Source organism: Pararge aegeria, chromosome 18 (assembly GCF_905163445.1).
Source record: "Pararge aegeria chromosome 18, ilParAegt1.1, whole genome shotgun sequence".
NCBI classification, from domain to species: Eukaryota; Metazoa; Arthropoda; class Insecta; order Lepidoptera; family Nymphalidae; genus Pararge; species Pararge aegeria.
Genome location: NC_053197.1, coordinates 13721252 through 13740171, shown reverse-complemented (window position 1 = coordinate 13740171; position 18920 = coordinate 13721252). Strand labels below are relative to the sequence as shown.

At 36.0% G+C, this 18920-nt stretch overlaps 1 protein-coding gene across 2 annotated transcripts; it reads left to right on the top strand.

Moving 5' to 3' along the window:
- Positions 1–3281: 3281 nt before the first annotated feature.
- Positions 3282–17192, top strand: LOC120631420. 2 transcript variants are annotated; one of them, XM_039900994.1, is made up of 5 exons: positions 3282–3472; positions 14488–14569; positions 15092–15304; positions 15917–16052; positions 16617–17192. In XM_039900994.1, exons 1-5 carry the CDS (start codon positions 3297–3299, stop codon positions 16715–16717), a joined length of 708 nt encoding a protein of 235 aa, XP_039756928.1. In that variant the 5' UTR covers positions 3282–3296; the 3' UTR covers positions 16718–17192. The 2 variants fall into 2 exon arrangements, with proteins under 2 accessions (XP_039756928.1, XP_039756929.1); XM_039900995.1 differs by lacking the exon at positions 3282–3472 and adding an exon at positions 13662–13895.
- Positions 17193–18920: the final 1728 nt, after the last annotated feature.

Below are 18920 nucleotides of genomic sequence, written 5' to 3'. Positions count from 1 at the left end.
GAGATGGTGTTAACAAACAAAAACACCCGGCTAAGTTTGTTGTGGGCTTCTTAGACCAGGACGCGTTTGGAACCCTCGTAGCTTTAGTTTTAAGTTTACGAATGTGGTTATCGCCATCATCTCACTATCGTGTAATTCGTATGTACGCATCGAAAGTGCCACCTATGGGCCTACTTGAATAAAGATAACGTTCAGTTTTTTTGGTATTATTTCTGGTACGACAGCTTCCGATCATTTCTAACTAATAACTCAAAACGGACGTTGGGGTCCCAAGGTGCTGGAATGGCAGCCCCGCACTGGTAAACGCAGCGTTGGTCGACCCCCGACGAGGTGGACGGACGACATTAGGAACGTCGCAGGTAGCCGCTGGATTCAAGCGGCACAAAACCGTGAAATTCTTCCGTATATAAGACCTATGTCCAGCAGTGGACGTCTATCGGTTGATATGATGACGATGATGACTCCAAACTTGACATTTTATTATAAGTTGTAGAGGAGTTAGTAGTCAAAAGACGGTTCTTGGTGGCTATAATCCTTCCCTAACAAGACTAGAAAAAACAACTTAAATGCAGAAAAGAGCACTGCGTTTGCACTACGTCACCACTGCGACAATGAGGATGTTTCTTTCTGATGACCTAGAGAAGAAACGCGTAAGCCAATCTTGCAGAAAAACCATCAAACTCTGCGCCTTTAAAAGTGCGGAGAGTATACATCAAAAGACAGTTGAGACTTCCGCCTTCCTTCCTTGAGTTACGTTCGTTTTGATCAATTAGATTTTCTCTATTTATTTATTTATTTATTAATGTATATCCTTAGTATACCTACAGCTAGCTTAAACGTATACTAAATCAGTTACAAATGTACATTACAAAAATATTATTTCATTTGTTTGAATATAATTTAGGAACTTAGCTAATTTTATATTAAATATGTCAATTTGTTGGTGCTGAGCAATCATATTATTAAGAAACGAGAGCGCGCGAAATGTTGGAGCATTTCGAGCATAGTGCGTACGTAACGAATCGAGTGAAAATAGTGGTAATAACGGTGGTACCGTTTTACCAGGCACTCGCACATCTAACGAGCATTCGGTAAGTTCGTCGTGATTGTCAACCTTATTATTAAGGGTCTCTATGAACCCTGCATGTCTGAGAGATCTTCCACAATGCTCTCGATGGCGAGTGTAGTGCATGAAGCAATCTGCACTTGGCTCTGCATCTGGTGGACCTTCTCTTTCTGGTCTCAATGAAGGTCTCAATGTTCTGAGAGAACATTGCATAGGACCCTGCAGTGGGTCTGTAATGGTGAGACAATGCTTTTCAATTCGTCCAGTGAGTATTTGAATTGGTTGAAATGCGAACTTTGTACATTTCAAGTTTATTTACCTTTGCATCCGTAGTTCCTAGAATAACGCCGTCTAAAAATAACTCAGCGAGTAAACAAATACTTCGGAGAATCTAGACCACATATTATACCTACATACTACGTAACCAACTGTAGAGATGTGTCTAATAAATGCTGATAAAACGCAAATAACTATATGCCCAATTCGTCGTGTCAGGCTGGAGTTAAGAAAATGGCGTTGTCCCATCCCGTGCCTTTCAGAGCACGGTGAGCCGTCGCGGTTTTCCAATTATGATATACCTACTACACTAGCATAAATGCCTAAACCTCTATTATTAGCATTTATTAAAAAAAAGGGATCGTGGAAGGTGGAGTCATTTTTCCTTGGAGATACGGATAAGGGTATTAAAAAAAAAACCTCTGGATTATAACCACGTGTACAAATTATCAGCGTCAGCTAGTCGACCAGATTGAACAAGGGAAACAAGTTAACCTATTGAATTTTTATCTCACAAAAACGATCCTTCTAACAGCGATTTTTTGCTTGGGAGAATTTTAAGCGTCGTCATTTACGTCAGCATTTGGTTACAATATCTTCAGGCGTGTAGGGTTACCATGTTACAAGCATGCTTTTAATAGGATTAAGAGATTAATTTATATTATATGCATCTATACTAATATTATAAAGAGGAAATATATTATTTAATAATATATCATTTGACTATTTTATATTATTTAATATATTATTTGTTTTTGTGTAAAAACCTGTTAGGTAGGCATAGCCACGGGGTAGCCATAGTATGCCTGCCAACCAAGAAGCGCCATATTCCGGAGGCTAGCTTTGAATCGTGATGTGATACCTTTTTTGCCACGCTTCCTATGGGAATTAATTGTAAGACCTAGACTAGGGAGCTCGTGCAAATCGGCCGAGCATAGTTAATAAGTTTAGTTTTAATATTATAATAATTAAATATGTAACTCATATCCTAGAGCGGGCAGTTACCTTGGCCAACGAATTAGTTTGGCCATCCAAAGGGGCAATGCTGCCAGCATCTTGGGAACTGTGCCTCGCTGCGGTTTTTTCGAGGACGTTTTAGATTTTATTTAGATTTTTAAATAGTTTATTTTAGGTTATAGTTATGTATTAATAAAAATTATATTTTATTAAATAAAAAAAAAAAAAAAAAACTCATAGACTAATAAATTTATATTAGTCTTAACATATTTTTGTTCTGCACCCTGCTGCGACCCTAAATATAAGTAACCTGTTATTTCAAACTAACATTTGTATTTATTTTCAAATCTCATGTTCTTTACCAAAACAGCGGGTGGGAAGCACCACATACCGCGGATCTATCAATTCACTGTCTCGCGGATGGAAAAATAATTAAAAACGGGGGCAGTCGGAACAGCGTCTCATTTCATCCTTTACTATTTATTTCAATAGTCAATCTACGTCTATTTAGGCACATACACAAACTTTAAAACATTTTACAATTATATCCTGGCAAATTCTTTTTGATAATAATAGAAATGGGATAAATGAATTTTTGGCAGGTTTTAATATAAGGTACTTTAATATAATAATTAAATTGTATTATATACAATGTATTAAATTATACATTACGTTATTAATACGAACTTACTTTAATAACTATAGTTAAGCTAACTAATAGGTAAGTGCCGCAAATCGCTTGGCATTGCGACTTTGCCGCTATGGTTGTTACTTGTTGCGGCTGAAGTCTCCATACCACACCAAACTTGAGCCAAAGAATCACACGGGCCACTTTAGCTGGCCGTGTATCCTCTCACTGGTCTAGTCTATCTATATACTCTGTTAAGATTCAGTTGAGCACATATTTATAAAAACTTAGTATTAAGCTAAATAACATGAGTGTCTAAAAAAAAGTGTCCTACAAATAATAATTCAGATGGTATACCCTACAAAACGAATGAACGACAAGGACCGTTTACATTCTATTCAGATCAGCCGGTCGCAAGATCGTTCTGCGCATACGCAAATGCAAACTGTTTATAACATTTTAAGCATTCACTCAACCCACTGTGGCACTACAACGTCACTTTTTGTGTTTAATTTTATAACAGCGCAGCAGTGTGAATTTTTAACGTAAGTACATTTTGATTGTTATTTTATTGTAAATGGATGCATATTAAGCGTGTAACTTCTATAAGTCTATGTAATTTAACCTACCTGTGCGTTGTGTTCTACCTACTTACCTACGGATGTTGTTGAATTTAATTTCGTAATTAAGTGTGGCAATTCGAATGGGTACCTAACTATCTAGCTATATGAATTTGATAATTACGTCCTGTTTTGGACATTAGGTTTATTGTTTACATATAAATATACAAAACAAGACCTGACTGCCATGTGAAGGTACCTACCGAATGTCTGCTATAATTGCAAAATCGACTTTTTTCTCGTTCAATGAGGAAAATTACTTATAAAAATTTGTTTTTAGTGAAAATCGTTTATTATATAAATATAATATATAACAGTACAAACATTTTTCCGATATTACATATGTAGGTAGGCATTTTGAAAAAAAAAACTATAGTAGGTAAATAGTCTTACTTATCTACACTTACACTGAAGGCTTACCTACCTACCGTACCTACAGATATTTTGTTTATTGTCAGATTTTTGAGCTTAATATATTATTTACAGTTTACAATTTTAATAGCATACCTACTTGAGGTCCTACTTTACTAATTTGTGTTATAAATGCCACAGTTAGGTACAGCCTAAAACTATCTAACCAACTCTTGTGCTTTTATACTCTAGTACCTACCTACTTTTCCCAGGGTATAAACCTTTCTATAATTCTATGTATTATTACAAGACCATATTATTAAAATCCGATCTGTTAATTTAGAGGTGGGTAAGAATCTAGGCTACCTACGAAACGTGCATTTTTATTTTTTAGGGATACCTAAATAGTATTGTCTGAAACCTCTGCCTCTCTCTGCCATAAACTTGGTATCTCGAAAAAAAACCTACACTTGGTGAAGTAATACGAATAGAATACAGTCGATATATCCTCTATTACCGCAGTATTTTCAATATCATCGATAAGCATACCTACCTACTCAGTTTTCATAATAATTTGGATACAATAGATTACAAGGTATGCAATCATATTTCTTGGTAAACCAGGTAAAATAGAAATATGATTGCTTATTACAACTAATAATAAACACAAGTTGCTAAACACAATACATACCTAAATGCATAGAAAAAATTTGTAGGCTAAGTTTATTAATGTAATACCTAAATCATTACGGAAAGAATTAGCAATTCTCGGGTAGGTACCTACCTAATATCGAGCCACTATTAATGACTAAGCGTAACAAATATTGTACCTACATAATGTTTATTTGAATATTTTTAAGACTTATACCTACCTACTGCTATTGTTTAATAATTAGACTGTCAGCATTGAATTTTTGTAAGTAGATAAGAAGTGTGTTATACATCGTACAGTGCCCTGTCACACGAATTTTTAACAACACAAATTGTGTGCGTATTGTGTGTGTGTTTTTTTACATTTCTTCTTGATGGTCTTAGCTTTCGTTGAACAGAATCGGTTCAAGATGGCCGCTGCTACAAAATGGCGGATTACATATTTTATGACAACTCTATCTATATGGGTATCAAATGAAATGGCTTGATTAGTAGAATACTACACACTATGACAAATTTCAATGACAAAATGGCCGTCACCATATCATGGTGTACCTATTACCTTTTTTTTACTACTGCCTTAGTATTTTACTAGAAGAATAGTGTACCTAGGTACAATAAGTATATTAAAAGTCAGGGGTTTTTTAGGTTTATAATTTATATTTTATTTCTTGAAAATGGTATTCTAAAGTCTAAATCATAGATAGCGTAGTTATTCTAAAACCAGATAGTAAGGCGATATAATATTATGTAATTCGATCTCTATACCGACCTACCGCGACTACTTAGAACATTGATACAACATAAATCATCATGCGTTCTAAAGAATGAGTGCTGTTGATGCATTGCGACGATAGCCTTGTCTCGGGCTTCAGTCTTCCTTTCGGGAGGTTCGAGTTCGATCCCCGGCAAGCATAAACTTTTAAGGGTCATGAGCGTTTTAAGCAAATACCTAAAGCTAAAGCAAGTTATAGTTTTAACTGTGATGGTGAACAAGGCGTGTGAAGTCCTAACCTGGCCAGTAAACAATCTGTCGTGTTAGGGGGTATGGCATTTATATTGAACTTACACCTGTAAACCCCACCCCTGCCTGCTATTACCTTAGACTTAGACTGATGATGCACCGCGTACAACCAGATTAGTGATGATGCATTATATGATGGTACCAGGCAAACCTGTAAGGGTATGGCAGTTATGTTAAACCCATACCCAGTGGCGTGCACTTCATATTTGCACAAAAGCACTGCATACCCTAACATTTTCATATAAATGGCAACTGAGGGGGATTTTGCCAATTTATGTCATTTTACTTCTTCATGCTTACCCTGTTCCAAATTTCCTGTGCATTTCACTGCACATACCCCTACCAGCAACAGGTTTGTCCGCTACCATATCAAAACGTACGTGAACGTACGAAATAATTGCACAAGGCCCCATAACCCATGAAGTACTTAGGTACTATAAGTGTTAACCACAAAAAAACCTCTCAAATTCCCAGTACCGTATAACAAAAAAGTTTAAAACACTGCTACTCAGAGTAAAATAGACCTATTGGTATTTAGTTTTAAAAACGAATTCGTCCATAACACATGTCCAGTCAGTGGAATTCCCTAACGGAAATAAATCCACAGGTAGGTATGTCTTTAAAAACAAAGACCTACCTACATTATTTGACAAAGAGCTCTTGTAAGGGTAGCTTTCAACGATTTAAGAGGTGATACCCACTTCGCATATCAGTTGTCACACAACAATATTTGTTGAGTGGCACCTTGTATACAATTAGTCAAAGTCAAAGTCAAAGTCAAAAATATCTTTATTCACACACAGGTGGCACTTTTGATGCGTACATAAGAACCACACGGTAGTGAGATGATTGCGATAACCACATTCGTAAACTTAAAACTAAAGCTACGAGGGTTCCAAACGCGTCCTGGTCTAAGAAGAAGCCCACAACAAACTTAGCCGGGTGTTTTTTTTTTATTTTTTTTTGTTATCACCATCTCACAATGTCATTTTAAATTATTAGAAGAGCAACCTGGTTAGAGCAATAATTTACACCCAAGCTTTTTTATCGTTTACGTAGTCCTATCGCTTAAGTTTAATACAAACTTTGAACTTTTTAAGAGACATCTCCAAGATGACAATTAATATGTGTACTAGCTGACCCGTGCAACTTCGTCTGGACCAAATGGGTTATTACCGGAAAACACGAGTAAAATGACATTTTCTAAAAATGAATCCTAGCTAGATCGATTTATCGTGATATGAAAATCGTAGGAGCTATATATATATATACAAGAATTGCTCGTTTAAAGATATAAGAACAGATTTATGACGCCTCTTGATTGCTCATCATCTGTGATTGCTCAGCGGGTAAGGCATGGCTTCCCTAGCGACGGGGTTGAGTATGTTTCCAGGCACGCCCCTTTAACTTTTCGGAGTTATTTGCGTTTTAATTTAAGAAATTAATTAAAGGAAAACATTGTGATTAAGCCTGCATGCCTAAGAGTTCTCGATAATGTTTTCATGGCGTGTTAAGTCTACCAAACCGAACTTGGCTAGCGTGGTGGACTACGGCATAAACACTTCTCATTCTGTAGTTGGCTGGTGATGATGATATCGCCTCTTATCGTCCACATTTACGTCCAGGAATGTTTTTCAGTGTCTGGGTGTTTATATGTATTTTATAAGTATTTATGTATATTATTCATAAAAAAAAATATATTCATCAGTCACCTTAGCACCCATAACACAAGCTACGCTTACTTTGGAGCTAGATGGCGCAGTGTGTATTGTCGTAGTATACTTATTTATTTATTAATTAACTAGCAGTTGCCCGCGACTTCGTCTGCGTTTGATTTTGTTTTTGATGTGGCATTCAATTTAGTTGTAGTTCTAAAAAAAAATTAAGTATTCAGTATCGCTAAGCCTTAAATGAGGGGTTTGCTGCTGTCCGCTGAGGAGTTCAGTCCTCTATCTCCAACCACATTCATCAGATCTTCACAACGTTTGGGCAAAATTAAACACATATTATAACCTCTATACTACAAAAATAATTATTTAAATCGGTTATAATTTGTCGGAGTTACGGTGTAAAATCGTCAAACACTTTCATCCCATCTCCCAGAAGAACCGAGCTTAATGTCGGGATAAAAAGTATCCTATATTACTTGTAACACTTCCAAGAATATGTATACAAAGTTTCATGAGGATCGGTTAAGTAGTTCTTGCGTGAAAGCGTAACAAACAAACTTACATTGACATTTATAATATTAGTAGGGATTTACTTTGATAATCTCACATTAGGTACTATGTATTTACATTATAATTATCATCCTAGCCTACCTACTACTGGGCACAGGCTTCCTCTCTCATAGGAGTACAATGTGTACTGTGAATACAACGTGTAAATAAAAACCGATATAATACTTCAGAGGCTTTAAAGGTAAATTATTTACTGTCTCTGAGACTTATCTGTGAAACCGAAACGCTAATAGTTTTTGAATAAACCATTGCCATTGTTTTTATTGAAAGAAATCAGATACAGCGCCAACATTTTGACGGCCGAATGGCACAGTGGGTAGCGACCCTGCTTTCTGAGTTTTAGGCCGTGGGTTCGATTCCCACAACTGGAAAATGTTTGTGTGTTGAACATGAATGTTTTTCAGTGTCTGGGTGTTTATATGTGTATTATAAGTATTTATAATATTCATAAAATTATTCATCAGTTATCTTAGTACCCATAACACAAGCTACGCTTACTTTGGGACTAGATGGCGATGTGTGTATTGTGGTAGTATAAAAAAAAAAATAACATCATTTGCAAAAGTAAAACCAATGGACTCATGTCACTTTATGCACATGTCTTCTATCTTCAAAAAAGTTGTCATAAGAAAACATTTGGAATGTTTTGAATTAGTTGCTATGGAAAAATAAATATGCTTTTTTTGATTTAATTTATTAAATTCAAATTCAAAATTTCTTTATTCATGTAGGCCTATCACAGTCACTTATGAAGCGTTCATACATATATGTTTACATAAGGGTAAGGGGATGGTGAAAACTGCGTTCGCCAACTTATAGTCGTATTTTTAATTAAACGAAGTCAACTGACGTTTACTGTGTTGTCAGTTTATGATGAAATAAAAATAGTGTTGTGACAAAGTGAATCATTGAAAAAACTCCTGAATGAATGAAATGTCCTCGATTGACTAGTGAATAGTTAGTGTGCCGAACTGCCGATATCGGTTACTGGGTTCGAATTTTAGTCGTGCTTTGTACATACCAACGAGTTTTCGACGACTATGTTCCTATAGTATCTACCTATACTGAATACCGAGTGTTTTGAACATTAAGGAAAACATTGCGAGGAAAGTTGTAAGAATGGCCTATTTTCAATACAGCATGTAGTTGAAACTATAGATGTATAAAATATAACAATTATAGGTAGGCAATGAAAATAACAAAACATCGCTTATTACATAATTTGTTTTTATTCATCATCAGATAAAAAATCATCACTATCGCTTTCGGTGACATTAATTATAAGTCTGTCTGAAACATTGTCGATCATGTGGTCGAGACCACACATTTTGTCTTCTTCTTTAATTATATGAGACACGCAGCTACTCCATTTTTCCGGTGTGATATGTTGAAGTCCTTCTTCAAAAAGTTTTTTACTTTTGCCATTTTGAAGGTTTTTGTTATTTCTTGCAACATAACCTTTAGCCTGCGCCCATACCAACTCAATGGGATTGAGCTCACAATGGTACGGGGGCAGACGTAAAACAATTATCCCATGCTGCGCTGCCATCTCGTCCACAACATACTTATCGCAATGTTCTAGTTTGTGCTGCCGTACAATGTTTATAAGAGTAGCTTTAACCATTGTTGCTTCGAATGAAATATTTTTGTTCTTTAGCCACTCTTGTATTCTAGTTTAGTCCATGACATTGTAGGCAACGATTCTAGTTTCCTGGAGTGATATGGGGCATTATCCATCACTACTACGGAATTTGGTGTTAGGTTTGGCAAGACCCTCATAAACCACTTCTCAAAGGAATCGGCATTCATCTCTTGATGATAATCTTCTTTATTTTTTTTTGGCTTCAAATATTAATAAGACTCTTCTACGAATCCTTCTTCCCGCCTATATGGCCTTTCCTGAAGGCTGTTTTAATGCAGTGGTCAAGCCATCTAGGAAGGCCTGGCGGGACGATAACACTGTCTGGTCAATCCATGCCTTCTTCGGTGCATGACCTAAAACATAGTGAAAAATATCAATTCATTATTGAAAGGACAATTTAATGTAAAGAAAACAGAAAATTGTAATTACCTTCGTTGATCCAGGTTTCATCTTGGTAATAAATATACCTTCCTTCCCTTCGATACTCCTTAATTTTTCGTAGGTATCGCTGGCGCCTTAAAATAATGTCCTGTCTGTCAATTAAAATGCTTTGTCTTGATTTTGTGACATATTTGAAATTTAAATGTTTCATAATGTTTCTTAATGTACTCCAAGAAACATTGGTCTGGGTAAGTCTGGGTCTTCATTGACAACCTTAAGAATCTGAAAAGTAATACCTAATAAAAAAAGTTTTTGAGTAAGTAAGTAGTTTAAAAGTAAGTCTACGCAATCTAATACTGATGTTTTACAAAGAACATCATGGTGGGCACAGAATATAATGCAATAGAAGGAATAAAGTTTCAGTTACCTTTGTAATGGTAGGTGGCTCATTTGCATAAAAAAAATGATGTACTTTTCGCCCTATAGCGGCAAAAGTAAAATCGTCTAATTTATCTTTGAAACTGTGTTTCGGTCCACGTTTCTTGGGAGACCTAAATTGTTAATTTTCTTTATATTCTCTTAATACACTGTAAACCTAGGTCACACAAATTCCCAAATTGTCAGCTGTTTTCGAAACACATTCTTTTTTTTCGGGAGTCTCAATAGGTAATAGTGAAGCAGCTTTCTCCTCAAATACGTGTTTGTAGACGTTTTGTATCATAACTTTTTCGGTAACGCTTAAAGCAATCCGTGGTTTCTTCTTTCTTGGAGACAAGCTTTGGCTTGACGTGCTTGGTTGAGGATCCATATCGTTTGTACGAAACAATACAGCAACAAATAAACACAACAATTACCACAAACACAACGTAACGAAAAACTTAACAAAAACAATAACTAAACAGCGTGAGCGCATTCGTGCTATCAGACCAGAGGTTGGAAGCCGAATTACAAACAAAATGGCGAACGACGCGCGCGGCGTTGATCGGTGTTGGCACTAGTCGCCGCGCCGCGTTTTGTAAGAAGCCGACAAAAAACTGGTTGTAGTTAGTAACTTATATCAGAGCACTTTTATACAATTTTATTATAAAATAGAAATAATAGTCTTTTATAGATTTGAAATGATTAACTATTTACACACATTGTTCATTCATCTGATTGAAAGAAAACAGAACGCATCACTATTACTTTATATATGGCAACATTATTTTACAAAGTGACATTAGCTACTGTCAGTTGGCTTCGTCTAATTAAAAATACGACTATAAACCTAAAGCTACGATATTATAAACAAGCTTTTATTGAAAGCGTTAAAAGGAAAAAGGAAATTATCCATATGCCAAAAATCTAATTTATTAATTTCTTAGTTAGGGCGTGAGGAAAGGACATACAAACAAACGCACTGTCGCATTTATAATATTAGTTAGGATTTTAGGATCTTCCTGAGCTCGCGGAAGTATTTTATAGTATTTTTATTTATTATTTATGTGTATAGAAGGTAGAATGTGCAATAAATAGGAGATATTTATAGATATCACATCAGATCACAATCGGAAAGATAGACCTCATTTTCCTCAAATGAACCGGTTTATTGTCGATAGGGTATTTTGTTCCAACTTCAAATGTTTATAACATATACGTTTATATTAAATGTATTTAGTATACTTTTGTATCTACAAGTTCTTTATAAAGGTAGTTTGGTTTGTTTATTTATTTGTTATAGATTAACTTAGAAATTACTTAACAGATTTTTATAATTCTTTCACAATCACCAGCTGTTTTATCCTGAAATATTTCATTGCAGATAATACCTACTAAGATTTTGGTCAGAAATAATAGTTTACTATTATTTAGAAGAAAGCACTAACTTGCTACTTATTAGCAAAATTATTGAGGTACTAGCTGTTGCCCGCGACTTCGTCTGCGTTTGTTTTTGTTTTTCGAAAGACATGTGGCATTCGATTTAGGTGTAATTCTACGCACTTTATGTATTTAGTATAGCTAAGCCTTAAATGACGGGTTGGCTGCCGTCCACTGAGGAGTTGTGTCCTCTATCTCCAATCACATTCATCAGAACTACTTACACTAAATTAAAATTAAATCGACATCATAACCTCTAAAGTACAAAAGTAATTATTTAAATCGGTTATCATTTGACGGCGTTATGGTGTAAAATCGTCAAACACTTTCGCCACACCAAAACAACTGAGCTTAATTTGGGGATAAAAAGCATCCTATATTAATTCTAATACCTTCCGAAATATGTGTACAAAGTTTCATGAAGATCGGTTTAGTAGTTTTTTGCGTGAGAGCGTAACAAACAAACTTACATTCACATTTATAAGAATTAAGTAGGGAGTAGGGATACGGATAGGGATAGGGATAGGGATAGGGATTAATTAACGCAGGCGAAACTACATAGTCTCCAGCACCGACGCAATGTTGCCTGTTTATCGGTTTTTTACCGGATATACTTCGGTGAGTGTGCTCAGGAACTTCACAATCTTGTTCCCCCTTCCCCGTTTTACCACAGAACAGCGAGACACCGAGAGCGGTGGCATCCTTATGTGGTTGATATCCCATCAACACGCACGAAACGTTTTTTATCCACGTTTCTGATACGTGCCGCTAAGATGTGGAACGCCCTCCCGGTAACTGTGCTTCCTGCCACGTATAATTTAAGTACCTTCAAGGCTAGAGTGAATAGGCTTTTTCTAGGCAAGCGTGCTCCAACCTAGACCTCATCATTGCTTTCTAACGGGCATGATTGTCGTCAAACGCTGGCCTATCGTTAATAAAAAAAAAAAAAAAAAATTGCTGTCATAATATTTGTGTTTGGCCTGAAATAAAAGCATTCATTCAAAATTGCTCAACATACCTACATACCATGTAGATACCATGTGTCTGCCCTTAGTTGATCTAAATAAAGTAAGCGAAGTAATATACCTATCTATTATAAATACGCCACAATAACGTTATGTCGAAATAATTATCAAATCAAAAGGTTATTATTACACACAGATTATTAATCCTTACAGCATAAAGTCATTTTGTTATCAAGACAATAATTATCTAAATAAACTTTGCCCTATTACTATTGTTGAGACGCATTTTACTTAGCCTGCCCGCACACGCCTCAATATCATTGACCATATTCTGCATATCGATAATATTATAGACCGCGTGCGTGAGATGGTTCTAGTGAATAGACCCACCACGATGCTCCAATGCGGGTTGGTGGGCTTTAACGACTGTCGTTGTAAGTTAGTGATAATAACTGGGACCGTCGGCTTAAGGTGCTCTCCGGGGCCGGGTCCGGTCTGGTACTGAAAGTTTTTGAACAGGAAAACGCAATACCTAATAATTTTTGTCGTGACTCAGGATTCGAACCCTAGACTAACGAGGCAGTCGGACATAGAATAGTGATAGTTAAAAGAATAGTTGAAATCGCATTGTTACTCGACTTGTATGCAAACGGTAAGTCACAAGCGTTTCTAACATTTTCTTACTGAATTATAACTTTATAGCCTTATAAAGTTATAATTCAGTAAGTACTAAAAGAGGGGTTTGTTGCTGGCTTTGGTTGAATTACTGGTAAAAAATAGTGTCACTATTTATACTGTGAATAATATTGCATGTGCGTGGGCAGCCTTAGGAGATACTGAGTAAATAATACGCGACGAAGTTTACGTCTATGAGTATGGTATTCGCGTGATTAATATAGCATTACGTTACGACCTTTAGTTACCGCGGGTTCCAAGACACTACGGTATTTCTAAGTGCGGTACTCCCATAATAAAAGTTTAAGGAAAATGATTAAAAGAAACATGGGTGTCTATGCCCCTCGCTGTTGTTTCCTCCTCCTACAGTTAATCCGCTCAAAAAGTTTGAAGTGTAGTTCGTTTGCTGAAAGTTTGTGGTAATGTATGGGCTAGTATACAACACCGGAGGTTCCAAGACACTACGGTATTTCCGAGTGCGGTACTCCCATAATAAAAGTTTAAGTAAAATGATTAAAAGACTCATGGGTGTCTACGCAAGACGATTTATCATCTCACTGAGGTATAATAGGTTCCTACAGTTAATCCGCTTAAATTAAATGCGTTTTAAAAGCTCATGTCGTTGGGTCATTGCCGTATGGGTTTTTAAAAAAAACTAAAATAGCTCGACCGATTGTGTTTCAATTTATTTGCCTCTTATTAATGATTAGTAGCCTCAATACTCGAGGTTGGTTTAAAAATACAAAATAGCAGCCTCATGTTACTATAAATAACTTCACGTATACTTATTCTTGAATGTGAACTTGAAAATCAAAAACATTGATGCCTATTAGGTTGTACACAAATCTATAAATAAGTAAATAGTGCTATCCTTTTTCATAAATAGCACAATGCAAGGATCTACCAAAAATTTTAGTCGATAACTTTGAAATTACCTATTTCTATCGAGAAAAAATTTACTGAATCTTGTAAAGAGTATAACCATTTTGTCAGAAATATGGTCTAGAATAACAATTGTACCTATCAATTTTTCTGTGAATCGATTGTTAGCAGCCTCGGCACAATGATTAAAAATCGAAACAACTTTTGTTTAGGGATTTTAACCTGTTTTCAGTATTCACCTTTATTTACATGAGTGTTCATTCTATTTCCAGATCCAACATGTGCTATAACGGGAAATGTATGCATTGCATCGACGTCGAGACGGGGTCTCTGATTTTTGCGATTATAAGCGTTGTAAGTACTTTTTTATTTGTACTTTAACAAAAAATATGAATAATATATGTAACCCTCATTCAGCCATTTTTGCATAGTGCCTTATGTCCATAAAAAGGGGGTTCGATTCTCACAACTGGAAAATGTTTGTGTGATGCACAGGAATGTTGTTCAGTGTTATATGTATATTCTAAGTATTTATGTATATTATTTATAAAAATATTCATCAGTCATCTTAGTACCCATAACACAAGCTACGCTTACTTTGGGGCTAGATGGCGATGTGCGCGTTGTCGTAAAAAAAAGAAAAGTGAAGTGGTTTTTGGTGCTTCAATATTGGTCGTGTACACGGTTTCTGTATGTTCTTAATTGTATGGCAGTAAATGAGAGACATCTCATAACGTCGCTCATTTTTTCTAGCTCAGCGTGGTGCTGATAGGCTAACCCTTGGAAGAGGCATTTTAGTTCAGCACTGCCATAGCGTATTGATGATTACCGGTTATCTGCAGCCCAACCTCACTAATTTAACTACTAACGTTTCAGGTGCTAACTGGTCTGGGGATCCTGGTCACGATTGGTGCACTGGTATATGTGAACGTCATGATAGCGGCCGCGTCACACGCGGAGGCTGACCCCGACTCCATAAGGATGGCGATCGCGGCATCCTTCACGGCTAACGTCACGCTTGGCGTCTTGCTGTGCCTCATTGTCGTGCCATTCGCCTTCACCATCGTGCTGATTAAAGGACTCGTGCAGGTGAGCTTTTTCTAGCCCCCGACGAGGTGTTATAATATTATGAAAATTAAGCTTAATTTGCCACCAAGCAGATCCTCGGTAATGTACCCTCTACGCACGTTTCGCTTCGAAACCGGAGCATCCTCGGGCAGTAGCGTGCATAAAGGGTATGCACAGGGTATGCAGATGATTTAAAGTGAAGAAAATCTCCAGTGCGAGTTATAATAATTTTAAGGATAGGCATTGTAAGAGTTATAGAAAGCCTACCCTTGAGTATTTATAACTCGTACTGGCGATTTTCTTCATTTCATATAGTCTGCATACCCTGTGCATACCCTCTATGCACGCCACTGTCCTCTGGAGATGTTGACTTTACGATAAATAATCGTTAAGTAAAGCTTACTTAACAATTATTTATCGTATCTGTTTGGTGTGAAGTATACGGATCGAAGTAATTATAAATTACACCATACAGATTCTGCTGCTGTTCGCGGAGTATAGCAAATTAAGCTTAATTTTCATAATATATTATGGATTTCCTCGTCAAAGTAACGTCTGCTTCTATCCAATTGAAGTGTTATAAGTTATACATGTTTGTGTTGTGTGTTGTTGCAATAAAGGTTCTATTTCCAGAAAAAAGCAGCCTACGTGAAGATATATTTCATCTACGCTGTTATCTGCAAGTCGCTGGCCCTGGTTGGAGCAGTAGTCGGTATGGCATCCGGCAGATACTCCCCACTGCACGCAATCACTGTTCTTGCTGTCATCGGTAAGTTGAAGACGCGAAAGCTTCGCCCTGGCTCCAAATAAACGGCTCTTGACAACCTCCTTGCAGCGGTGAGCACTGTGGTTAAAGTTAAACGTTTCGGGTTCGATTCCCGACAGGCGCAATTGGAGAATTTATAATTTCTTTTATTTTTATAATTTACTTTCTCTGGTCTGGTCTTATAGGCTACGGCCGTGGCTACCACCCTACTGACTATGACGTGGCACTAAGCGAAATAGTGTTCCGGTACGATGTCGCGTAGAAAACCAAACGGAATCTTTGAACGTTTTTAATCGTTTATATTAATCAAAAACCCAATTTTAACTTAAATCACACTTTAATCCTTCCCTTGAGTTGAGTCTTCTTTGGTCCATTCCCACCATTTTTATTTCATAACCTTTTGAACTGGATTCCTGTCATTTTGAATTCCCACTCACAGATACGCATAATTTTGGGCAGTCTGAACTAGATTCCTTTATTAAAATAAACGTACAGGTGTCAGGCAAGAAAGTTTTTCTAAGAAATGCACGTAAATTATGTTTTAATTATTTATTATTTTCCTTTTAGCGATCTACGTGCTGATCTTGAGGATGATCTATTTAACCTACAAGAAACTGGAAGTGGACGCCCAGTTCGATAGAACCAAGCTTGTCGAGCAGAAATACTAAGTGTACCCTTTCCAAGAGGTTATCTGTCGAGCGAGCGCCAAAAGTTTTTGAGTTTCGAATCAATCGTAGGATTAATTCCCAACAAAGCATCCGTACTCAGTGTCTTGACTGAAGTTAGGTGGCCTTAGTACATGATTTTCTTGCTCACAATCAAGGAGTCGTTTTTGCATAATAAACTCTATACCGTGAAAGAAATATGGGTCTTAATTGAATCATTTTAAAATCCTGCACTTCTAATTTCATTTTCGTTATGGCAAAAGCTAAAAATTGTAAATTTTCGACTTTAATTTTATTTGAATAAGATCCATTTTACTACGATGCCTAATTAAATTGATACTCGAAAACGACTTCTCGATTGCAAGCGAACAATTCATGTGCTATAGTTACCTTTGCTCAGCCATAGTTTCTCTGAGATTACTCCTGTAAGTTTCACTTAAGTTAGTCAATTACGGAAGTCACTTACGACTTATTTACTAATGTTTAAAAAGTTAAAAATTATTTAAACAGCTTTGTAAGTTAATTATAGCGACTGACAGCTTACATAAGTCACTTAACTTACAAAATAACTTAAAGGTTTTATCCCAAGCTTGGTATTAAAAACGATTCAGTTTTATGTCAAACAATTGATTCTATCTCGTTTAAACTGTTTGTCGTTTTGTGTTGTCCTTAATTCTAAGGTAAGGTTGAGCACGCGTTATAGATTTCCATACTGCAACTTTGTTTGTTTAATAACCAGTTTCTGAATAGGGGACTACTCCTGTATTTAGTACAGTTTCTCAAAATTTGTTGTTGTTAATCTTTATATGAAACGCATAATTTGGCAGGGCAAGTTTTACAATGATATAGGTAGTGACCCTGTTTACCCTGCCCCGTTAATAAAAGTCAGAAAAAAGTGCCTGGAAATATGTCTTGTCACTAAAAACTCCTTGATTTAGGGTCTTATCTTATGCCACTTCCGTATCTTTATGTCATCTGTCTGGGATGTACACTTTTACACCTTAGTGGGGCCCTCAGTTGATAGAGCTGTCCGTTAAAGTGTGACAAACCTCTGTGTTACTATTTCGACGTTACGCCACATTTAATAACAAGGGAGATAGAGTTAGCGGAAATATTGGTGAAATAAAAATCGGTAGTACGGAATTCATGTTAGAAACGTGTTTCAAAACTCGAAAACCACGCTACTTGCGAGGTGATCAAGTTTGTACTAGGGTACCATGCTTTGTAGACGTATATCGTAGTAGAATTAAAAGCATGATTTTTCTTATTATAATATTTTTGTTTATGGTGAGACATTATATTATTATTATGTACCTAGATGTCAAGGTCATTTTAGTAGTAATAGTTCAATGATGTAGTCGGGAATAGTTTTCTTAAATCATAACCGTTGCAATTAGTTTCAAATATGTACTTTGCAAGAGAGAATCTGTTTTTAGGCAAATTTATTAAAAAAAAAACTATTCGTCTTTTTCGACTGCCTACGATTTGTAGTGATTTTATGCACTAAAATATCATAACATTGTTTTTTTATACTGGGGTTTTAATTACTACTTAGATAAATTTAAATCTAATATTGAATGTTTTTTTTTATTCCTCATACCTAGTAACTGCTTTTAATATTTTTATCAAGCAATTAATAATTTTAATGTTATTATATAAAAAAAATGAACTGATTTAAATAGGCATTATAAACACAACAATGATTTTTAAAGTGAGTCTACAATGTTAAAAGTTTGGCCGAAATAGAGTCAGATTGATTTGACCAACCTGTTGCAAATTGGCGTGCGCCCATTGAGTTGCTCAAATCTGCATTTAACAAGATATCTTTCAGAGCGAGTATTCGATTAAGTTACACCGGTACCTTTCTAACATCGAACTGCAAGGCATCGTTACATATAAGACATAAAATACAACTGTTAAAAATCGGTTGTTTTTTTTATAAGTATGCTTTTTTAATATAACATCTTCTAGTTAAGCAATACTATTGTCAATAATATTGCCCGAAGCGTATTGAAGGATTGAAAATTGATAGTAAAAATTTAAATACTTTTATTAATAATATTGCATATCTGTGGTGTGGCGATGGCTATATACCTACATATTCACTAGCATCAGGTCTTATTGCAGTGAAGCGATGGTCTCTGTATAAAAAGACGCAGCGTGTCGCGTGATTGTTCCTAAGGGGATTGTACGTCCGCGGAGGTGG

Coding starts and splice junctions, on each gene's coding strand:
- LOC120631420 (XM_039900994.1), top strand. CDS start 3,297: ATGAACGACAAGGACCGTTTACATTCTATTCAGATCAGCCGGTCGCAA. Junction 14,570..15,091: donor TTTTTGCGATTATAAGCGTT/GTAAGTACTTTT, acceptor CTAACGTTTCAG/GTGCTAACTGGTCTGGGGAT. Junction 15,305..15,916: donor TGATTAAAGGACTCGTGCAG/GTGAGCTTTTTC, acceptor TTCTATTTCCAG/AAAAAAGCAGCCTACGTGAA.